This window comes from Rhinolophus hipposideros, assembly GCF_964194185.1.
Source record: "Rhinolophus hipposideros genome assembly, chromosome: 7".
NCBI classification, from domain to species: Eukaryota; Metazoa; Chordata; class Mammalia; order Chiroptera; family Rhinolophidae; genus Rhinolophus; species Rhinolophus hipposideros.
The window spans coordinates 59,714,999-59,739,779 of NC_138053.1; the positions used below are offsets into that span (position 1 = coordinate 59,714,999).

Here is a 24,781-nt window from a genome sequence, read left to right on the forward strand (position 1 = left end):
CAACTGAACAGATACTTTTTATAAGAAGACATACAAACGGCCAAGAGATATATGAAAAGATGCTCAACCTCACTAGCAAAAAGGGAAATGCATATCAAAACCACAATGAGATACCACCTCACATCTGTTAGATTGGCTATTTTTAACAAGACATGTAATAACAAGTACTGGAGAGGTGGTGGGGAAAAAGAAACCCTCTTACACTACTGGTGGAAATGTAAATTGGTACAACCACTATGGAAAAGAGTATGGAGGTTCCTCAAAAATTAAGAATATAATTCCCATATGACCCAGTAAATGCTCTTCTGGGTATCTACCCCCAAAATCTGAAAACACTTATCTGTAAAGATATATGTACCCCTATGTTCACTGTAGAATTAATCATGGTGGCCAAGACATGGAAACAACTGAAGTGTCCTTTGATAGATGACTGAATAAAGAAGATGTACACATATACTGGGGGTGCCAAAAGAATGTATAGAAGTGGACACTTTGGTTAATATTGGTCAAGCAGTTAGTTCGCTGTAACCAGAAGTGTCTGGACGCTGATGGTAACCACTTTGAGCACCTCTTGTAATTGGAGAAGTCAAATGTGACTTGTATTCATCTTTTGTTATTGATATATATTAAGTATTACAATTTTAATGTTGGTTTGCTTTCTTAAAATGTGTATACATTTTTTTGGCACCCTCTGTATATGTGACAGAAAATGTGACTTTGGGTGGTGAACGCACAATGCAATATATAGATGATATGTTATAGAACTGTACACTTGAAACCTACATAATTTTATTAACCAATGTCACCCCAGTAACTTTAATTTAAAATATCCCATAAGTGGTATTGTATTAACAATTAACTATTGGACAAACTGGCTTGCAACTTACTAAATGCCCTTAAAAATGAGACCAGTGTGAAGGGTAAATGAAGATTTCTGTGGGAGATAATATAAACCAAGGAGAAGAGATTGCAACTCAAGAATTCTTATTCTTCCCCTTTCTCTTTCTCCGCTCCCACATCCCGTCTTTAGAGCTTGTGGCCACGTCCTAATATGTTGATGTAATAACCAAAGGATGCCATTGCAGTCCCTCTGTTATACTGAAAACTTATTTGGAAGTGACAGAATTCTAAGACATGAGATCAAAAGGACATTCTTGTAAGAGTCGTCCAATAATTTCAGTTTTGGTAACGGACCACAAACCACTTTTCCTAGAAGGTAGGTGAGAGTAAAGTAAATTAATAATGATGTCTATGATACTTCTGTTTCTTAGCTTCAAGGAACTTAGTGCAGCTTTAAGCTATATTTAACATAGCCATGTGGTTAATGTATCAAAACAGGAAAGGGTTCGTAAATATATTTAGAGTACCTAAGAAAATTATGATCAGAGAAATTATTAAAATCTGCAAGAGATGACAGTTGTAACTACAACATTTTGTTGAACATACACACCGTATATGTCCATAACATAATCTTATGAGACCAGCAATTTATACTTGATCTGAAGGGCCTTTGGAGAAAAGAGGACACAGAAGCCCTGGTCCCACTATTACTGGGCCAAGTAAAAACTGGATTCCAGTGCTTCCTAACTGTGGAATCTTTTATCAGCTGCTGAACTTCTTGTGCTTGCTTTCTACCCCATCTCCTGCAAACATTTATTTTGCACTTGCTATGTACCTGGTACTTTGCTGGTCCATCTAGGAATATAAAAATGAATTAAATGAAATTCCTGTCTGCAGGGCATTGCACTAGATCACTGATTCCAAAATGCATGTCTGCAGCCTGACTATGCATCAGACACATTAAACCATAAATTCTAGAACACTGCCTAGATAGACTGGAACAGAAGTGCTGTGGAGGTGACGTACGAGTCCCTGTTTTCTACAAGCTGCTTCGGTTATTCTGATGCAGTGTCAGATTTGATAACCACTGGATAATATCATCTTAAATCCTTTTCTGTTCTAAAATAATTTCTTTTATTTTAATACGTTAAACCTTATCTCACTTTGCTATAAACTGTACAAACCCCAAGGATGCTATTCTTTCTGAACTGTGCTGCCCCATTCTAGTGGCATTTGAACTTGGAAATGCAGGATTTGGCAACAAATAAAATGTTCAACATTACATTTCTAATAAACAAGAAAAAGATGAACAGACCAAAATAAAAATGAGCATTTTTATGATAAGGCATTTAAAACAGAAAAAAAGGATAGCTCAGAGTACAAAGAAAATAAGAACTTGTATACTGCCATTTGCAATAAGTTTGAAGCATAATTTTGCAACATATATAGACTTAAAACACACACAGACTTTAACGACTTCTGGAAATCCATTTTAGGAAATTCTCAGAAATTTGTACAAATATTTATCCACATATGTCAGCAAATAAATAAATGATAAATAACTATATTAAATGTCCCATAATAGTAGATAGCTTAAGTAGGTCATGATATAATCACAATAATTTTAAATAAAACAAAGAAGGTTAAAAGCTTTATTATGTACAATTTGATCTCTTTTTTTTTTGTAAAATAGATGATTACGTATATGTAATCATTTATATGTGGTATCCTTCTGAAAGGATACTAAATGTGATCTTTAAATAGTAGGACTATGGAGGATTTTGAGCTTATAATTTTATTTGTATGTTCTGATTTTCCTATAATGAATTATATTACTTATATAATTTTAAAAGTTATTTTTATAAGCAAACGAGACCATATTTTTGGCTGTCCTAGTAATGTTACTTTCCCTATTTTATACTCTGATATTTCCTCAGGTTTTATAAAAGAATACCATAAAACGCAATGTTAGAAAACCTGATACTGCATTTGCTCTGAGGATGTTTTTGAGGATATTGCCTAATCCATCTTTCAATATGCTTCAGAGGAGAAATCACATTTTAAAGTGCCAGAAAATCCTTTGCTTACCCTTAGGAATTGCTGTATTTCTTTTCACGGATCACGAGAATCATTTCATTGTGTACTTTTATTTTTCCTTAGGCAGCCAGAATGTTTAAAACAAAATGCTTCACCTAATTGTAGTTACTATGTAGGTCCATATGACTTACATATCAGCCATCCACCCTTACTTGGGCTTTACAGTCCATTTTAATTAATATATTCCTTTGTCCTGCTATTTCACTGACTATATCTTTTAAAACACCGCAAATCCTTTTGAGATAGGGTATAATTTTGTAGGATAGTCCCATTATTATTACTAGCTTCTAAATGACAGTACACAACCAAATATAGTCTCCACTGGAATAAGTATTCCCAATATGATTTACTTTAGAAGAACCAATTTTGAAAATAAAGGAAAATATGGCGTCATTTTGATAAATGGACCAAGAGAGACTTGCGTCATTACTGTTTTAAGACATTACAAAAAGCAATTTAAAAATACCTATCAGTGTTAAATTAGATCATAGAAGGCAGGGACAACATCTGTGTAAATCACTATATAAACTGTCTAGAGACTTCATATAAAAACAGGCTTTTTAGTAAATGCTTTCTTGCATAGATAGCTAGAGATAACATGCAGAAAGAGGAGTCAGTGGTGCCTCTACTTTTTTTCACTGCAAAGAATCCAGCAAGAAAAGAACTGCTTTTTCCCCACTTCAATATAAACCAGAAAAAGAGGAACTTCCAGTAAGCAGCTGCCCTCTCATGGAATTGCTTCCTTCCCTCTCTTCATCCCTTACTCTCTCTTACCCATGAAAGGAGGAGTACTCTGCCTAGTGAGACTGAGGACAGGTTGATGCCCGGACCACGTATCCCTGTTGGGTGGAGTCACTGTACTTACTCTTCAGTCTCCAGGTCTGTCTAAGCACAGTTCAGTGACTTTGTGCTCCAGTCCTAGTGCACTAGGCAGATCAAGGAGGCATGTCTCTACTTTCTCTTCATTGTTTGATTACTGGACCTGTAAGCCAGGTTTGCAAGCCTGCATGCAGCTGATTGGGTCAGGGTACTCAAAGCTTATTTTCATAACCTTTATTCTCCCTTGCAGATGGGTCGTTGCTTTTAGGGAAGAAAATGTGCCATGTGTTCTCTTTATTTTCACTATTAATGAAGTAACTACTTTGATCCCTATTAAATCCTCTATGGTTGAGACGAGAATGTGGAGATAGAATTTTTTTCCTTTAACAGTTAGCACACAGTAATGCATTCAATAAATATAGCTCTGCTTACCACTATCATTCTTCCCTTTTTTCTTAGCAGTTCTCTATGTTCCACATTCATTAGTTTTTCCTCTCTCCATTAGTATGTTTAAATACTGTGTTATATTCCATCTTTATGTGATAATGAGACAAACAAATCCTTGTTCCAATTTTACTTTCTTTTTGTTCAAGAAGAAAGACCTTAAGAATACGAAGGTTGAGAAGATTTGGAGTTTGGGGGAAAGGCAAAGCAGTTGTCCTCAGAGATTTATTCTCTGAGACTCCAGAAGAAATAACAAGGGCAAAGAATGAGTAAGAGTGAAAGGCAGATAGGAGGAATAAACAATCAACAGGGCTGCTTCAATTTTTAATGGAATATCCTTTACATTGGAGAAGTCCAAGTAAAGACAGAACAACATCTAGTTAGGGTGTTTTAGAAGAGATTCCAGCACAGAGTAGAGGATTTGAAATGAGAACCTATTCTCATCTATGATTCTATGATTCCATGATTTCAAAATAGTTTTATGAGTTGGGCAAGCACTGTTTTATAAACTGGAGTGATAAATTCTGTTGTATATGGTTTTCAATAATGGGTACTAATTAGCAATCAACAGCGTCTACAATTTTTTCGTTTTTCTATCAACTTTCAATAGTATATCTTTACTTCCCTTAAGAAATAGATATTAATGCCTTCTACCCTTTCTTCTACATATCCTCTCCCACTTTAGTTTCTCAACTTTTAACAGTGTTAAGTACTTTATCAAGATCACATCCAACAGAAAATGCATGGAGCATTCTCTATTCTATACTTTCTCATAATAATTTATAAAGTACCTCTAGACCTGAAACAAAGAGGTAGTCAAAATAATCAGGCAAACGGAAAGAAAACAGTTACCTGTCTGAAAAAAGACTCTGGAAATAACTGTCCGACACAATGGGCACGGCGTGCTTGCAGGATTGTCTTTGGCAAGAGTCCGTAGACAGGGCTCACAGAATATGTGGTGGCAAGGATAACACATGTACGGGTTGAAATAAACATCCAGACACACTGCACAGATGTAGCTTTCCTTTTCTTCTGCGTACTCATTGTCATCATCTGTACTCATATCATTATTCAAAGTCTGCAAAACAGAAGCAAAAGCAATTTTTCTTAGTTCAGTAAGAGATTAGTTTCCTTGAAAAACAGAGCTTGACTTTATATTTCGTTAAAATGAATAAAAATGAAAAGCATATACTGTCTGTGTCTGTGACATATTCAAAATGACAGAAATGAGAAGTGAGAAGTGAGAAGAAACTGAAAACATCCGTGAAAACCAGAAGTCTTATTCTTTTTAGTATTTTTATATAAAGCTAAATGCTAAAACACACCTAAGTACTTTAAGTATACCTGTGTATCTAAGCAGCATTAGTTAAATGTTAGGTGTACCAGTCCCAGGATTACAGATTCCTCATTTACTCCACTCCCACCACAGCAAATGAACTGATAGTCACAAAGTGATGAAGTCTTACATGGGCATCTACACATGATGAAAAGTGAGGACAAAAGGATACCATACTTTATCTTCATGTTGTGCATGGAGCATTCTGCAGTCTATACTTTGCACCTTCCTGGACCTCAAAGCCAAGAAAAGGCCAAAGCCTAAGGTATGTCAGGAAGTAGACAAGGCAAAGAAACTTGCAGTAACAGTGGGCTCAGCCTTGCAGCTGGGAAATATGAGCCCCCACCCCCATCCCAATAGGATAGTGAAGAAAGAGGCTCTTAAATGGCAACTCAGAGGTTAATAGCACGAAGCCTGGTAGCAGAGTTCCTGTTACTTATTTAACTTCACAGTTTCCTCATCTGTGAGGATATTGTGAGGATTAAATGAGGAAACCCACTTAAAGAGTTCAGCACAGTGCCTGCCACACAGTAAACATTAATTAATGTTAGTCACAACCATCCTCCTGCCCTCTCCTCCAAGCCCTTCCTCCTGCACACCTTCACAGGCTCTGGTGTTTTTGCTCCAGCCTTGAGATATTTCCTCAAATGAGGCCTGCACTCAGTCCACTGAGGCATAATGGGAATCTACATGGTGTAATCTTTTCTCCTCACTTTGATTTTTGTGAAAAATGGAGATCGGTGATTAATATTTGAGTGGGCCTTCGGTTTAATAAATATTTGTAAGTTACATGAAAGATAAACGTTATGCAAATGGGGCCAATAGAGCCTTGAAAATACAAAAAAATCTTTGTACTGGATACACTATTATTTGATTTATCCAGATGGCTTTGCTTCCCTTCTGCCAATTTCTTTCTGCCACTTCTTGGTAATTTTTCTTTTATGAAGGATATATCTGAGTCTTTAGCCCATTTATTTTTAACTGGGTTGTCTGATTTTTCTCATAGACTTGTAGGTATTTTTACTTAACCTCGTTATGTTTTTGTTATGGGTTATATATATTACAAAAATAATTTTTCCTTTCTGGTTTTACTTTGCACTCTTTTTATGGTGTCTTTTAATGAAATGAAATTATTAATTTTAAAGAACATTTTTTTCCTTTGTGGTTAAGTACTTTCTCTGTCTTATTTAAGAAGTTTTACCCTTTCCCTAGGTCATTAAAACAGCATTATTTTGTATTTCATAATCCTATCATCTACCTGAAATTGATTTCCATGTATGGTGTACATTAGGGGTAAATTTCAGTTTTATTCTTTATTCAATTCTTAATTGGAACAGTCCATTTATTGCAATGACTTTCCTTCATTGCTCTGAAGTGCATGCTGCTATTAATTAAGAGGCCAAATATGCCTGGGACAGCTATGAGGCTTCATTCTGTTCCATTAGTTTATTGGAACTGTCTATTCCTATGCCACACTGAGAATCTCTTACTGTAGCTTTATAATAAGCCCAATTTCTGGTAGAAAAAAAATTCTTTCATATTATTGTTATTCCTCAAGAGTGTCTTTGCTATTCTTGGCCTTTACCATGACCATATAAAATTTGGAATTACCTTATCAAGGTATTTTATTTTTATTTTTTAAAAATTAAATGAAATATTTATTCAGGATTTCAAATTACATATTTCAAATTTGTAGAATGGAATAGAACCATTTTGGAACTGGAAATACGGCATAGATGAACACTGATATCCCTTGAAATCTACTTAATAGAACAATTCCTCTGTAAACCACATCACCCTTATATAATAAGACAAAATAGCATTTACTCTTTTTTTACTTTGGCAATAGCTATTTCCTAAAGGAACGAAGAAAACAAAAAGTAGTGGTTTTGCTACTTTAAGTTCATGAAAAAATGGGATCCTATCTTTAGATTAAAAAAAGAAAAATTTAAAGTTCATCTATGTTCAAAAAAAAATCAGAACGAAATGTCTAATCAAAGCAACCAAAATCATTTTGAAAATGAAGAGGAATAATGTAAGGTGGTTTCATGCCTTTTTTTGCTACAAACTATCACAACTGATTAAGGATTTCCGGTAGTTAATTAAAATCTTAGGAGCAGAATAAATAGTATTATACAAATAATAAAATGTGGCGCTTTTCCTCCCAAAACAGTCTTATTTCTTTAGTCCCATGATCTCTACAATATGGTCATAACTAAAATATGTAAAAACAATACTTGGACATTTTAGAATGGTTATTTATTCACTTCTATTAAAATAGGAGCCACATAAAGAGAGTTGCCTGACCAGATCCAGAATAAAATACTTAGTTTTTGTTTCCCAGTTTATTTATCAAATCCTGGTATGAATAAAATGCTGAATATCATTCTTGTGGTGCCAAAAGGTCCAAATTGTTAAGCTTTTAATAAGGTTGAAAAACATTTCATAAAATTTAATTTAATATGCCTAAGACATTTGTGAAGTCGTTAAGTAAACAGTACTACCCATTTTAATACATAGTAAAGACACATGGGTAAATAACATACTCATACTTTAAGCAATAAGAATTGGAATTAACCATAGAGGTTAACCTCTTTCATTCTAACCAAAGGAAATGAAACTTCACTTTTTAATCTTTCTTAAAAACAAAACAAAAAACATTGCATCATTTATAATTTTCTTTTTTCTTTTTTTCACTTTCTTATTAAAAAATGCAATACCCCTCTTCCAAAGTTGGCACCCTTTTCTTCAATATGGTAAACTATGTACAATGCTTAATTCAAGGTAGGACTCTGCTTCTACCCACATTAATACAAAATTAATAGTGGTTACCAGAGGGTAAGCGGGGGGAGTGGGGTGGCAGATGAGGGTAAAGGGGATCAAATATATAATGATGGAAGGAGAACTGACTCTGGGTAGTGAACACACAATGGGATATGTAGATGATGTATTACAGAATTGTACACCTGAAACCTACGTAACGATACTAATTGTCACCCGAATAAACTTTAATTAAAAAGAAAAAGACATTTTGTTGTGAGAACTAAAATTACATTTGACAATTTTATTTTAGTCTGCAAAAACAAAAACAAGGAAACAAACAAAAAAACTTGAAATAGGCTTGTCAAATGATGAAAATTCATTCTTGGCAGGGAAGCAGAAGGCATACCCTACCACAAAGAAAAGATGCTTAGTTAATGGAGGTTGCGTTTAAAAGTACAGTTAAAATAATGAAGCTTAACTTCTGAAAATTCTAGGTTGTATTTATCTCCCAGTGGTAACCAATAACCATACTATTGAGTTAGGGTTCTTTATATTTAACTATGTCACCTAAAATATAAAAGTCCATTAACAATCTAAGTTAATGGTGTGGTCTTACTGAAAACTCTTAACCATATACTTGTCTTGACAAGTTTTGTTTTTCTTTTTTAAAATGATGAATTGTCTCAGTACAAACATTGCATTTCTAAAACAAAGTAATGAAAGGCAAAGCTAGTGCAAGCAAACTTAAACCCATTTAACTACCAGCTGAAAAAACACTTTGGTTCTTCAGGAAAACAATTCGCAAAACAAAAAATCTGTTTCATTTAACAGTTCTGTTTATTTTCATAGCTGTAATGTAACAGTTACATGATAAAAACACTCCAGAGGAACCAAACTGTGTAGCAACGAATGGATTTCTGCATTCAACACATCTGGCAGGAAAACTAAAGTTAAAATGCTAGGTAGAACAAACTGGTCTTTAAAATATCAATTCCTTTGCTTTAAAAAACTTACTGAGTCTACCAAGGAAATGCAAAACCATGGCTGTGAGTGAGTAATAGTTGTGGTTAGGCTACTGCAGTGCAGGTTACGCTCGAGGCCACTCACATCCGGCTTCACTGCTGCTTGTACTCTGCTGGGTCTTCATCCTCCTTCGGGTCATAATCAGGGACATTTTCCTCCTCTTTTCCCCCTTCCTCACCCAGTTCTTTACCTTCTTCATCACAATCACCACCATCATCTTCAATAACTTCTCCAGTAAAGTATAACACTGATCTTGGGATTATACACACGTAAAACGTGACCATTTTCAACATCTGCAGCAAGGACAGCTTTAGCAGCATCACCCAGATCTCCTCTCTCAGGAACTTCAGGAGGGGCAAAAAACTTCCAGAAAGAGGCACGGGAAACTGTTTTGGTCACAATATGAACTGTCCTACATCCCCTGTGTTTCTGCTTTTTAATGGTTTTCAAAGTGACATTCTTCCCTTTCATCCAATCTATCTGGCATCCCATACAATCTTAATTTCTAGTCCATTAAAAGAAAGGGATCAGAATCATCTGGTTCTGACTTCATCCTGTATGTCTTTGTTAAATATTTATTGGGTTCTAAGACAAAACTCATAGGCTGGCCAACATCTGAGAACTTCACTTTAATACCTTCCAAGCGCTACAGAATGGATTGCTCATGTTCCTGGACCATATCACTGAGCAAGTCTACATTCTGAAAAAATAGTCAATCAAAGTTCAGGAATTCCCTTGGGGTCTTTTCCTTCATCCTTTTTCTCTTCTTGAATCTTGGCCTTTTTTTTCATCTCCTCCGAAATTCCATCTTCCTCATCTGGTTTCCATTCATATTCTTCTTCCGAAGGTCCATAAATTACATTAATGATCTCAAATTGCCCATCAAATAAAGGCTGATAGAGAACAGCATACTTTCTTTCAGCAGCATGAACTTCCTCATAGAAGTTGGCTTCTATCTGTGCACACCTAACTTGAAGGCTTTGGAGAGCATTCACTCGTCTTTTGACTTCCCTAGGCAAGCTTTCAACATACCCTGTTGGTGTTTCTACCAGACCGTCAACTTTTTCTTGGATGGCTGCAAGCATCTGAGGATTTTACATCACCTGAACAGTCAGTTAACGTGCTTTGATTTTTGTTTCTTCACCAGTTTCTCCTTATTCTATGTCTTCAACATCATGAAAACCTTGGTCAAGCACAGACTGTTCTTTGCTGTCATTGTCTGCCATGTTATAAGAGCTCCAAATATCAGTTCTTAGCATGGGGAGCCAGGCAACTGGAGCTGTGCAGGCAGTGACTCAGGGCAGCAGTGGGAGCAGCAGGAGGCGGCTCCGCGGGCAGATGGCACTAGAAAAGCTCGAGTTCATTTTCAAAAAGTCAGAATTCTTATTGGAACTTCGTTGAACTTGTGATAAATTTAGGAAGAGCTAGAAATCTTTACACATAGAATTTTAAAATACATGAGCTTGGTTTATCTCTCCATTTATTAAAAATTTTCAAAAATTATTTTGGTAGAAGTCAACTTATGTTTGAATGAATATTTTGTCTCCACCTTTATTATTTCACTTCTTTTTCTGAACTAACCCATTTCTATTAATATACATGACATGCTCTAACGTCTGTCACATCAAAACAAAACCATAAAAACACCAGACCTCTCCAGCTCATGCTACATTCCTCTTTTCCATTTCACAGCAAAACTTCACAAGAGATTTGATCATATTACATGCAATTTCTGCTTCCTCACCTTCTATCCACTCTTCAACTCTTTCTACCCTGGCTTCTGTTCTTACTCTGCAGAAACTACTCTTGTGCAAGTCATTAATAACCTCTGGTATAGCCAAATCCAGAATGTTATCAGTAGCATTTCCCAAGTAGACCAGGACCTCTTTCTTGCCACCAACCTAATGCCTTCTTCTTACATTTGAAATAAATTAAATAAATAATTAGTTACTTTTCAAACTAGAAAGCACCAGGCCCAGATAGGATCACTGGTGAATTCTACCAAATATTTAAGGGAGAAATTATACCAATTTTCTACAATCTCTTTGAGAAAATAGAAGCAGAAGGAATACGTCCTAACTTATTTTATGAGGACAGCATTACCTTAATACCCAAATCAGACAAAAATATTATGAGAAAACTATTGATCAATATCCCTTATGACATAATGCAAAAATTCTCAACAAAATATTAGCTAACTGAAGATCCAGTTCTTTCTGTGAAGTCATAAAAAGATACATGTATTAAGAAAATATTCAAAACTGAACAGTATATTATTTAAGGAAACATATACAAATCATAAAATTATAAAGAAGAATAAGAGAATTATTAACATAAAATCCAGCATTGTGTTTATGTTTGGAGAAGAGAGAAACATTTTGGTTGGGCGAATAGCACTGGTACTGGTAATAGCACTGGTACTGGGTACTGGTAATGTTTTGTTGTTTTAAAAAAAAATTAAACAATGCATATCTTTATTGACACTTCAAATTACTGTTAAAATAATAAAAATAGAATAGAAAAATATTAGCAAATTGAATACGACAATGCATAAAAAGAATTATATACCATGACCAAATGCATTTTACAAAGTCAAAGAAGTTAATCAAAAAGGCTACATCCTCTGATTTCAACTGTATGGCTTTCTGGAAAAGGCAAAACTATGGAGACAGTAAAAAGATCACTTGTTGCCAGGGTTAGGGGAGTGGGAGGCATGAACAGGCAGAACACAGAGAATTTTTAGGGTGGTAAAATTATTCTCTAGAATGCTATAATGGTAGATACATGTCATGCTGTTGATAGCATTTTACCCATAGAACTTCTTTTCAAAATTGGAGTCAACGTCTCAAAACTTGCTACTGCTTTATCAACTAAGTTTATGTGCTATTCCAAATTGTTTGTTGTCATTTCAACAGTCAACAATCAAAGGGCCAGATATGAAAAATAGGGACTGGCTACAAAGGTTCTATGGCAGTGATGATAGTTATGGCATTTCAGGGAGTCTGTGTATTTGATGTAAGCCTCCAGACAACACATGAGCAAGGTAAAAGGGTGCAACAGGCAGAAGGAAAGGAGAACAGAGGGCTACAAAATTATCAAGGTACCAGTCAAGTGAATCGAAGCTCCAGTCCAAATGGAAACATGAGTAGAAATATAAAAGTCCACAGACTGGGCCAGCTCAACAGAAGGCACAGTCTGTACTTGGTAACAGGATAATTTCTGACCCATCCTCTGGTATCTCAAAGTTAACAAGCTTAGGCAGGATTGGTTGAGATACAACGTGAAGCTGAGTTGGGCAAAGCTGGGTCAGGCAATAATTTACACTGCCTATGTTTACATCATATAGGATTACAAAGTAAAAAAGTGTGACTACATATAGCTTTGATTGTGATTTTTTTTCTTCTATCATTTTAACATTTCTGAAACTGTCATGTAATTTTAACCAGATATATGTCTTTCATTTGAAATTCTTTCCACCTCACCCCAAAGACTTTACTGATTAATTTGATTGTCAATCATGGTGTCTTAAAAATTCAGGAAATATGGCAAATTTTCCTCTGAGTCAAAAGAATAAACAGCTACTATGCAACAATAACATTTATTTAGTACTTACTATATGACAGTGCTAAATGCTTTTAAATAGAACAACAAATTTAATTCTCATAATAACTATTATCTTGCCTGTTAGGGGCTGAAATCTGTGTCCCTCAAAACTCATATGTTGAAGCCCTAATCCTCAATGTTATGGTATTTAGAGGTGGGGGCCTTTGGGAGGTAATTAGATGAGGTCATGAGTGTGGGACCCTCATGAAGGGATTTGAGCCCTTATAAGAAGAGGACGACTGAGATTCATATTCATTCTCTGTCTCTCTGTCTGTCTCTCTGTCTGTCTCTCTGTCTGTCTCTGTCTCTGTCTCTGTCTCTGTCTCTCTCTCCTTATTCCTCCTTACTGTGAGATATACATGTTTTTCAGCCACCAAGTCTATGTATGGTACTTTGTTATAGCAACCCTCACAGGCTAAGACACTCCCCATTGTACAGATTAGGAAACTGAGGCTCAGAGTGATTGAGTAAAGTTAAAGTCATGATAACTTATTTAAGTCACAACTCTGCTTGACTTCACAGCCCAAACTCTGAACCACTTCTCTACACTGCATCCATGAATTTTAATACTGTACTTTCAATGACAAATTTCTTCTCTAACAGTTTTTTTTCTATATTTTTCATGCAATGCATGTTCATCATTCTAGTCCAAGACACAGTCATTTTTTTCCTAGATTGCTGCAATAGCCTCCTAACAGGTCTCCCTGATTATACCTTCTCTCCTTTCTCTCTCCATTTTCCCCATAGTATATTCTTAACTCAGAAACTAGATGGCTTGTTTTAAAATGTCACATCATATCACAAATTGCTCAAATCAACAAGGCTTACAAAACCACGCAGACTTAAAACTATAGTCTTTACATGGATTCTAGGTCCTGCATAATCCTTCCCAACCACCCTTACTTCCCTGACCTCACCTCCTATGACTGTCTACCTCTCACTGTGCTCCAGCCACAATGACCTTCATGTTGGTCCTATTCTTATCAGAGATGTGCACTCCTGTCTTACGACTTTTACATTTACTGTTCTCTCTGTCTAGAATGCTTTTTGCAACTGGGTTTCTCACTTCCTTTAAGTCTCTGATCAATTCTTAATTCTTAGTAAGATCTACTTTAACCACCCCTATTTAATATCACAACCTACTTCCCCCACCTTCTGACATTCTACTTTGTTCTACTTTTTTCCATGACATTTATCAACTTCTAATATTACATATAATTTTACTTATTATGCTTATTGTTTGTCCTTTCTACCAAAATGTAAGAAATATGAGGGCAGGAAATGTCTGTTTTACTCATTGATGTGACCCCAAGTGCCAAGAACAGTGTAAGAACATGTAGTAGGAACCAAATAAATGTTGATTGAATGAATAAACCATAGAAGATAGATTACTTGTCACTAGAAGACAGATTCTATTTTAAGTGAGATATTGGGGAAAAAAAGGACCCAGTCAATTCTTCATTAAATCATTAACACACTATAGCAGGAATATCGATAATTCTAAATAGTCTCAAATGTGTTTAGAGTCTCAAAAAATGTCTATTGTGCAAAATTAAGAAATATAGAAAAATACAAAGAAAAATGAAAGCCATCCATTAGCCAGAATAATCCTAATATTATTTAAATATATATACAAATATATGTATGTTTAAATATACATACATATATATATGCCTAGTGTGTTTTCTATGTATCTACAATCTTTAATTTTTTTTGAGAAACAAAATTAATACATCAAATTAAAAAAGCTTCTGCACAGCTAATGAAATCATCAATGAAATAAATAGGCAACTTACTGAATGGGAGAAAATATTTGCAAATCATGTATCTGATAAGGGGCTAATATCCAAAAAATATAAAGAACTCATACAATAGCCAAACAATATAAAGAATGCATACAATAGCAAAAATAATTCCAGTTAAAAAAATGGTCTGAGGATTTGAATAGACATTTTTTAAAGACGACATATTGATGGCCAATAGCAAAAATAATTCCAGTTAAAAAAATGGTCTGAGGATTTGAATAGACATTTTTTAAAGACGACATATTGATGGCCAACAGGTAGATGAAAAGATGTTCAACATCACTAATCAGGGAAATGCAAATCAAAACAACGAGATTTTACCTCATACCTGGTAGAATAGTTATCAAAAAAATAAGAAATAACAAGCGTTAGTGAGTATATGGAGAAAAGGGAACTTCACTGTTGGTGGGAATGTAACTTGGTATAGCCACTATGGAAAACAATATGGAAGTTTCTAAAAAATATATTAAAAATAGAACTATCCTAAGATACAGCAATTCCACTTGCGAGTATTTATTCAAAGAAAACAAAACCACTAATTCAAAAGATATCTGCAACTCCATATTCATTGCAGCATTATTTTCAATAGCCAAGATATGGAAACAACCTAAGTGTCCATCAGTGGATAAATGGATAAAGAAAATGTGGCACACAATGGAATTCAGTCATAAAAAAAAGAATGAAATCTTGCCATTGAGACAATATGGATGGGCCCTGAGGGCAATATGCTAAGTGAAATAAGTCAGACACAGATACCTTACGGATTCACTTACATGTGGAATTTTTAAAACAGCAGCAACAACAATAAACCAAACTCATAGATACAGGTTGGTGGTCACCAGACGTGGGAAAAGGTGGGAGTAACGGGTTAAGGTGGATCAAAAGGAACAAACTTTCAGTTCTACAACAAATAAGTCATGGGGATGTAATGTACAGCATGGTGACTACAGTTAATAATACTGTATTGCATATTTGGAAGGTGCTAAGAGAATACATTTTAGAAGTCCTCATAACAAGAAAAAATTATTTTGTAACTCTATATGGTGACAGATGTTAACTAAATATTGTAATCATCTTGAACTATACATACAAATTTATAATCATGTTGTACACCTGAAACTAATAATATATGTTAATTATACCTCAATAAAAAAAACAAAATTAAGATTATCCTCTCTCGACATGTTCTTCCCTAAAAGAGATGCACACGTACAAATATCTTCTATTAAAACCTAAAGAAAAAAACCTCTGTTTGGACGGTACATTTCCACATAGCTACAATCACTTATCTCCTCTTCAGAATCAAGTTACTGGAAAGAAAGGAATATCATTTCTGTCTATTATTTCCCATTACCCACTTAAAACTGCTCTAGCCAAAAGTCATGTATGACCAAAATGCCACATCCAGTACAGCATTTTTAGTGGTCATTGTACTCAACAATACTGCAGCATTTAACATTGTCGGCCAATTTCTTCTCTTAAAATTGTCCTTTTCAAGAATGCCACTTGAATGGAGTTTCCTTTGAATTTCTAACCCTGTTTCTTTTCCTGGGTTTTCTTCTTTGGCCACCCGCTAAATGCTGGTATTCTGTAGTGGCCAGCCTTGGACGTTTTCTTTTCTAACAGTACATGTTCTCCTTCAACAGCTCATCTTTCATTCCTGTATAGTTTTAGCCACTGCCTGTTGTGACGATGACTCAATAATCTCTAGCATTAGCCGAGATCACTCTCCTGAACCCCCAATCCACTAATCTGTGGATATCCATTAATCTATTCGGTAGGTATCCATCTGTCTGTGGAATTGTCACCCAGGAACAGGGAAACATAGTGTGTTGACTCTACCCTTAAACCTGCACCTCATCCAAAATCTTAGTAACTGTTACCACAATCCAATTGTTATTCATCCAAGAAAGAAATTTAGCCATCATTTTAGATTTTCCTTTATCTTCACTTTCTACATCTCACCAGCAATCCACTCATATATATTCCATTTGATTAATAGCTCTGTATTGTACTCCCCATTGTATTTCTTCCCATTGTCACTGCCTCAGTTCAGCCCTCGTCATCTCTTGTGTGGACTTAGTCAATCTCCTCTTTCACAATCCCTACAGTTCATGCTCTATACTGCTATGAGACAAATCTTTCTAAATGGAATATGAAATACATTGCTTTGTGTCTCTTTGAGGGAAGGAAGATTTTCACCCCCTTTTTCAGTCCAGAGAAACCTCCATCCAGCCTCAGGTAAAGGATTTACAATTCAGGTAAATCAACTTATAGGTAACTGACCTAATCATGTTACTAACTGGTGGATGAGGTTACAGTTTAAAATGCCAGGTCCTGCCACCATCTCCTTCTTCTCTACTTTTTTCCTGTGATGCTATAATGCTCACAAATCTGACACTTTTAGGCTGAGAGGTCATCTGGCTGGCTGGTACCGAGTTTGAATGTGGAGCTTTATTTTCTAATTAAAAAGTAACACACGCTTATGGTAACAAATGAAACACAACGTAATTAAGCAAACTGTGGTAGACACTATTGGTTGGATAACCCAATATTTTTTCTAACCCTCTTTTCCTTTACAAGAACCATTATCTGTCATGTAACCCAGAAAGCCTAAATAGTTATTTACCAAAGCTTTCTTATAGTTAGAGTTGGCCTTACTTTGGCCAGTGAGACATAAAGAAAGTATGCTGACAGCTGCTGGGAGAGCTTTGGATTTCCCAATGAAAAGGGCAGAAACAGCTGACCTTATCCTTTTCTTTTTCTTGAAAATAATGATTTTGAAATTTGGATGTGTCAGCCATCTTGCAACATGAGACGAAATGCTTGAGAAGAGAAGGGAAGTGGAGACAGAGTCTGCATTCTTGATTGCAGAAATTATCTCTAGACTTATTTTATGAGAAAAATAAACAGTTCTCCTGTCAGTCAAGTTTTTACTTACAGCTAAAATCATAATAACCATATTCCACTCCACCTGTCCATTCCCTACCTTTCACATGCAATCATCTGTGAGTTAACATTGGGGAATCCTTTCATACCTTCTCTTGGCTCACACAAAATATAGACACATATGTGCACATAAATACTCTGCTGACAGTTTTTTTCACTTACCAACATGCCATGAATATCTATGCAAGTTCGTAGATATTGATCTCTTTTATTTTTTAACCTAGATATACATGTATTTTACATAATTAAAGTGATCTCGTATCTGCTTTCATAGTTTAGCTTTTCTCTTCTTTGTTGCTTGCCTTCCCCGACCCCCAATTCTCTACAGACTCACTTGTCCTCCCAGTCTCCTGTCTCATTTCTTGTACTGTTCCATCTTGCATCTTACCATTTCCTCTATGAGGCCTGATCACTCTCCTTTAATTACTCTACCCTCCATGAATGTTACATCTCCCACCTTATGCCCCTACTATTCTTTTTACATCTTCCGCAATACCTATATTGATTGTCCACATATGTCCCCCTCTAGTACATTTATAAGACCCTTGTGGGCCTGGACTATGTTTATTTTTTCTTAATTTCTGGACCTGGAGGGAAGACTAGAAACTGGAATCAAGGAAGGAAGTGGAGAGGAAATTTGAGCTACAGGGATAACATGGGAAAATCATGGAGTGTGTGAATGAGGCACCTGTCAGTTTGACTAGACAAGTTTTTCTAATAAGGAACAGAAAATTTTCCTTGGAGAACTAAGGTGGGTCAGTTGCTATTGATCAGGAATGCACAATCTATAACCTATGGGCCAACTACAGCATGCTGCCTGTTTCTGTAAATAAAATTTTGTTGGAACACAGCCATGCTCCTTTGTCTATATACTGTGTAGGCTGCTTTTGTGCTACCATGGCTGAAGTAAGGAGTTGTGACAGAGACTGTATGATCAGCAAAGCCATTACTTTGTTAGCCTGACAAGCTTCATTATGTTACTGAATGTAATACAGCAGTGCTGATTTCCACCACAATCAACAAATATTTATTGAGTGAGTTAATAAGTACTATTTCAGGACTTGGGAGATTTTCTTAGTCTGCTCAGGATATAATAACAAAATACCATAGACTGGACAGCTAAAAGAACAGGCATTTACTTTTCATAGTTCTGGAGACTGGGAATCCATGATCAGACTGCCAAAGATGGTTGGGTTGTGCTGAGGGTTCTCTTCCTGACATGCAGAGGGCCACCTTCTCTCTGTGTGATCACATGACCTTTCCTCTGTGCCTGTCAAAACAGATCTCTCTCTCTCCCTTTTCTTATAAGGCCAGCAATCCCATGGAAACAACCCCCAACCCATATGACCTCTTTCACCTCAATTACCTTCTAAAAACCCTATCTCCAAATACAACCACATTGGGGTTTGAGTTTCAACATATCAATTTTGGGGGGGGCACAATCCAGTCGATAGCGGGGGTCCACAAGGCACTAGGGATGCTGCAGTGAACGCATCCAGCAAGAAAGACCTACGAACTCGTTCTTTAAAAAAGAAGAAAGATGCGAAAGGGGATATTTTCAAGACTGTGAGTGCTAAGTGGCAGAAAGAGGCAGTAATTTAAAAATGGGGTGCGAATGGGTAGAACCAGAGTGGTTGTGCAGGGAATTTCAGGTATTTTTGAAACCCAAATCAGCAGGAGCAAATTTTCATTGGAGTGGAGAAGGATATATTGATTTTACAATGAATAATTTTGATTTTTTTCTTTGTAAGAATTAAAATATTAAAATCATATCTCGTAAGTTCACATTGTTTTGATTTGCATTCCCCTATTACTTTTGAAGGTTTTTAAAAAGAGGTCACCTCCAGGCTGATGAGAATTCTCATCGGACTACCATAAAGAGAGAACACAGGTCTATAACAAAAGTCATTTTCAGCCTCTCGCGACAATCCTTACAGCTGGCAATCAGTTCCAGCTCCACTAAGCCCAGCTATTCCTAAATCAGCATATCATCCATTACTTTAGAGAGTAAAGAGGTCTGTTAATCTTCTCTCTTCTTTACTAAACCTCTTGAGTATCTTTTCCTGCCTTATTTTTTTTCTTCTTTATATTCTTTTGTTTCTTTGAAGCACAAAAACATTTCTATATTAACCAATATGTTTTTTCCCCCCGGTTCTGGTTATTCATGACCCTTCTCCATTCAGGCAGAAATAGATAATGTTTTATTGCCTGAAGGAATGGGTGACACAGCGGTATGTACATAACAAAGAAATTATTACATTTTTGGCATTTGACTTGCAAAAGCCTATATATGATTCTGAACATAAACGAGAGATTGAAAGATGCTTTCCCTCCTATCCCTCTCCCCTTATGTTCGTCACATATTAGATAAAGATTCTGGGGCAGGAATCTGGTGGATCTCTGACAAAGCACTCTGAAATGTATTTGCCTGAGCTTCAAACTGTGGGAGGATGATGAACAGGACAGAAAATTCCATCAGGTTTTGGGTTTTCACAGCAGGAAAGCCCACAACAGAACAAAGTCTAAAGAGGAAGCAAGGTCTCAGAATTCTCTCATGCTTACCACAGTAAGGGAGCAGCAGAAGACAACACTGATTTGGCACTGAGTGGACCATAAAGATCTTTCAGTCAATACAGGGAGAAAGTAAAGTGACCATGTAGATACCTCAGTAGGCGTCACCAGGCCAAACATCCATGCCCCCTACTAACACACTGACAATTGGAAGGCCCAAGAAACTTAGAACCCACACCTAGGAGGAAAGGAGACGAGAAAGCTCTGTACTGATTACGATTTAGGTTCTAGCCTCCAATAGAATGAGGGCTAGAAATATAAATTAAATTCACTCAATCATTCATTCATTCTTTCAACAATATCCATTATGGACTTATTATATACAAATAACTTTTAGTTAAAAATAATAAAAATTATGTTTCCTGAACACCTGACTTTGCGGACTATGATTCATTCTTAGAACAAATTCTTCCCTCTCCTGTCTTTTCATTATATCTTTTAAACTCTTCACATAAACTTGAAGTATGCCTACCTTTCTCTAACTCTTATTCTATTGCATTTTTCTTATGTCTGACACAAAGTCCACACTAGTCAGGGAAAAAGTTTAGATATTAAGATTATCAGAAAATACCAGTGATTAAGAAACAGCATATGGAAGTTACTTTAAATATATGGACATGTATGTTACAGAATTCATTTCATTTCTGATTCTTAAAAAATGTAAATTTTTATAAATGTCATTGTTGTGTCATAAGAATCTGTATTTCTAGTCTCAGAATATGGCTTCAAATTTGCATAAATGCATATTCCAAATTTGACAGTTTTGGCTTTCTAACATATGTTAGCTTCCATATCAGTCCTTGAAAACATATTTTAAGAAACAACTGGACAAGTTTTTTATATTGCCAAAACCCACTTCTGGTCAGTATGGGGAACCAAGCCAATGCAGTAAGCCTCTCTCAGTGCTAATTCAGTAAAAATGCTACATAAAATGTTCAATAATCTCATATGTATGTTGAGGACATAGGTTATGAGTCAAAACTCTAGGCTCTATGTATAGCTGCAAGCTAGAAAGGCTTTTTGGTCTGAGGAATATGGTACAGAAGCCAGCTACTCTGGACAGGAAGGATACCAACACTCCAAACCTGCACCAATTGAGGGTGTAAGGTTGGAATTAGAACTCCAAGAAGCTTGGAACCCCGGAATAGAAAGAGTACCATGAAAATAAGTCCCGCATTAGGGAAAGCCCTTAAGACCATAGCAAGGTCAAACACAAAACCGGCCCCTATTCGTCCACAATTCAGAGCATCTGAGATTCACACAGAGACAGAAGGGAAGCTCACAGTCAGAAATTACAAAATATGGTAGAAAACACACCACCAATGAAAAAAATGTAAGTAGATGAATGGAAGAATTCGCTTTTGAAGAACTACATATAACTGAAAAATACGTAAGAAATTTTAAAATAAGTGTGCTAAAAGATTTTAAAAGGGGACTACAGTTTATAATAATAATATAGCAAGAACAGGAGATAATAATAATATAATAAAAACAAAAAGTGAATTTGGAAAAAATAAAAGGAGACTGTAAATATAAAAAAGACAGGTTAAAGAAGATAGATTCCGGAAACTGGAAGACATCACTAAAGGAAACAGACGGAACAATGAATCGTTAAGATTCTTGCTTATCCAGTTACTATGTTAATATGCTTTTATAACTACTTATATGTCAAAAATCCAATACTGCAGTTATTTTGTTGGAATTTTTTACCTACTTTTAAAATTTGGTGGTTTATTTTCTTTCTGAGTTTTAAGAATTCCTTGTATGTTCTCGATACACATCATTGATGCAAATGCACGATTTGTAAATATTTTTTTCCAGTCTGTCGCATATCTTTCTATTCATTTTTAGCAGTATCTTTTGAAGAGAAACATTTAATTTTATAAGGACTGATGTGTTAATTTTAATTATTTTTCCTTTGGGAAACTTTTATTTATTTTTTGTCTTATCTAAAAATGCTTTGCCTAGCCTAAGGACACAAAAGCCTTTCTCCTATATTCCTGAACTTTTATGGATCAGGTTTTACATACAGGCCTATATTACTTTGTGAATTAATATTTTTATATGGCACAAAGTACGGATCAAAGTTCTTTTACTTCATAATGTTTCAGCACCTTTTGATGAAAAGTGATCCTCTCTCCTTTGAGTTGACTTTGTACCTTCCATTTGACTTCTGTATTTCCAGACTCTATTATGTTGGATGCTAAAATCAGTGGGCAAATGTTTCAGGAGAAACAGGTTATATACAGTATCCCCCAATGTATTTTTTAACTACAAGGGAAAGACAGTAACTTCGCAGTGGAGGAACCTGCCAGACACCAACTAACCAAGTAACCAAGGTAAACATCACCAATAATAACATATATGAACATGAACTCTTTGATATGATACACGTGAGGACACAGCATTTTTTGTATTTTTGTCAAAAATATATAAGCCCATTCCATTCACAAAATAATCACATAAACCCAAGCTGATAGAGTCTACAAAATAACTGATCAGTACTCTTCAGAAGGATCAAGGCCATAAAAGACAAGAAAAAACTGAGGAAGTGTTACAGAATGGAAGAGACTAAAATAACTAGAAGAGAAAAGGAACATCACTACAAAAATTGGGGAAATTTTCTATACTTTAGTTAATAATATTGTACCAATGTTAATTTCCTCTTTATAATTATGTTAAGTGAAAGATGCACAACAACAACAGAAAAACAAGTACAATACTATACAATTCTATTTACAGAAAATTCTAGAAAATGCAAACCAATCTACAGTGAGAGAAAACAAGCGGATGAGTGCCGAGAGATGCCGGGGCCGTGGGAAGCAACTACAAAGAGGCGAGAAAGAACACATGGGAGGAATGGGTATGTTCATTATCACTATTATGGTGGTTAGATGTGTGGTATACGTGTCAAACTTAATCAAATTTATACTGTGAACATGTACAATATATGTTAATTATATCTCAGGAAAAAGAAAAGATTCTCAGCTTATCTTAGAGAGACAGGTAGAGATTTCCTTGAATCCTTCTAAACATAGAAAAGAGATATAAGGAATTTTAGAAAATCACCTAATTCAGCACTAAAACCAAGGCTTCTCTAAAATTTCTTTCAAATAATACTCGATATGTTTCGCTAATAATTCAACTGTATGATACTCTTCTAGATAAGCAGTTCCCAACTCGTGTCAAATCTGTGGAAACTATTTTTTTTCTGACTAACTTTTATTAAGTCACTGGCTCTCTGATATGACTCGACATTTGACAATGTTGATTATTCCCTTCTTAAACACTTAAATGTTTTTAAATTTTTGTTACTATATATTTCTCGATTTTTATGATACAGCATTTTTTTTCTTACCTTCTTGCTTGCTGCTCAAGTGCATCCTCCTTTTACCTCCTATCAAGTTGGAGTTTCTTAACGCTTACCCCTGAACCGCCTTCTTGGTGTTTCTTCTCAATCTATACAATTTCCCTAGGCAATGTGGATCTAGAGCTTCTGCTCATACCTATATACAGATGACTTCCATATTTATAACTCCAGCCATAGTCTTGCTTTTGAACTCCAAAACTATATGTATTTTTGTTGTGATGTCTTAACGGCATCTCAGTTCAACATGCCGCAAACTGCACTCACAATCTTCTCTCCATAACTAAGCCAGTTCTAATCTTCTTTAACCTGCTGAATTCACCCAGTTCCACAAGCTAGTACTCTAGGTGTTTTCCTTGATATTTCTTCCCAATATATCAGTAAATCCTGTTTATTCTAGTCCTTGAATTTCTCTTGAATCCATTCCTACCTTTCTATCTTTACAACTACCACTCTCTCTTCACCTGGACTACACTTCAGTGAAATACTAACCGGTCCTTACATCTTTTTTTGCATCTAACAATTTTTGCACACTTTGCCAAAATAATTCTTTCAAACTGCCACTCCATGATTAAAACGTCTTCAGGGCCTTCCTATTGTTCTCAGGCTAAAGAACCAACATCTCTATGGTCCCTTCAGCTCCACTGTAATCTCACCAACTTCATCTATTACCAGCTATGCTATTGCCCTCTGAGCTCTAGCCTGTCTTTTTTCTTCCTTAAATGTACTATTCTCTTTCAGGATACAGATCTTGGCACACGTTAGTTTGTTTATCTGGAATGTGGGTCCTCACATCTCTTTACCTAGTTAACTCCTACTCTTGGCTACAAAGACACTATTTCAGGAAACCTTCTGTGACTTTTAAAAATATGTTCCCTACTTATATGCTATCATAGCAACATATACTTCTCCTTTACAGCATTTATCATAGTTTGAATTTTACATATTTGTGCACGAGAGCTTAACTTACGTGTGCCACTCCCACTAGACTTGAAGCTCTGTACGTAATACATTGCCTGTTATGTACTCATAGTAGTCACTCAATATCAGAGATAATATAATAAAATGTGTTTAATAAATTACCAATGTTTGCAAATAATTTAATTTTAAAGTTCCTTATTTCTAATCTATTCTACTTTATTATCCCTATACTCTAAATCTATT

General features: G+C 35.5%; 1 protein-coding gene and 1 pseudogene across 5 annotated transcripts in view; both read right to left on the reverse strand.

Moving 5' to 3' along the window:
* RNF180 (ring finger protein 180) overlaps positions 1–24,781 on the reverse strand; it is a 139,102-nt gene that overhangs the window by 27,442 nt on the left and 86,879 nt on the right. For all 4 annotated transcript variants that reach the window (XM_081053319.1, XM_081053321.1, XM_081053320.1 and 1 more), the window contains exon 6: positions 5,053–5,278. In XM_081053319.1, coding sequence (XP_080909445.1) covers positions 5,053–5,278 — 226 coding nt within the window. The remainder of the gene's footprint in view (positions 1–5,052; positions 5,279–24,781) is intronic.
* On the reverse strand, positions 9,415–10,548 carry LOC308499631 (nucleosome assembly protein 1-like 1; annotated as a pseudogene). Its single transcript has one exon. The product of its transcript is annotated as a nucleosome assembly protein 1-like 1 (transcript).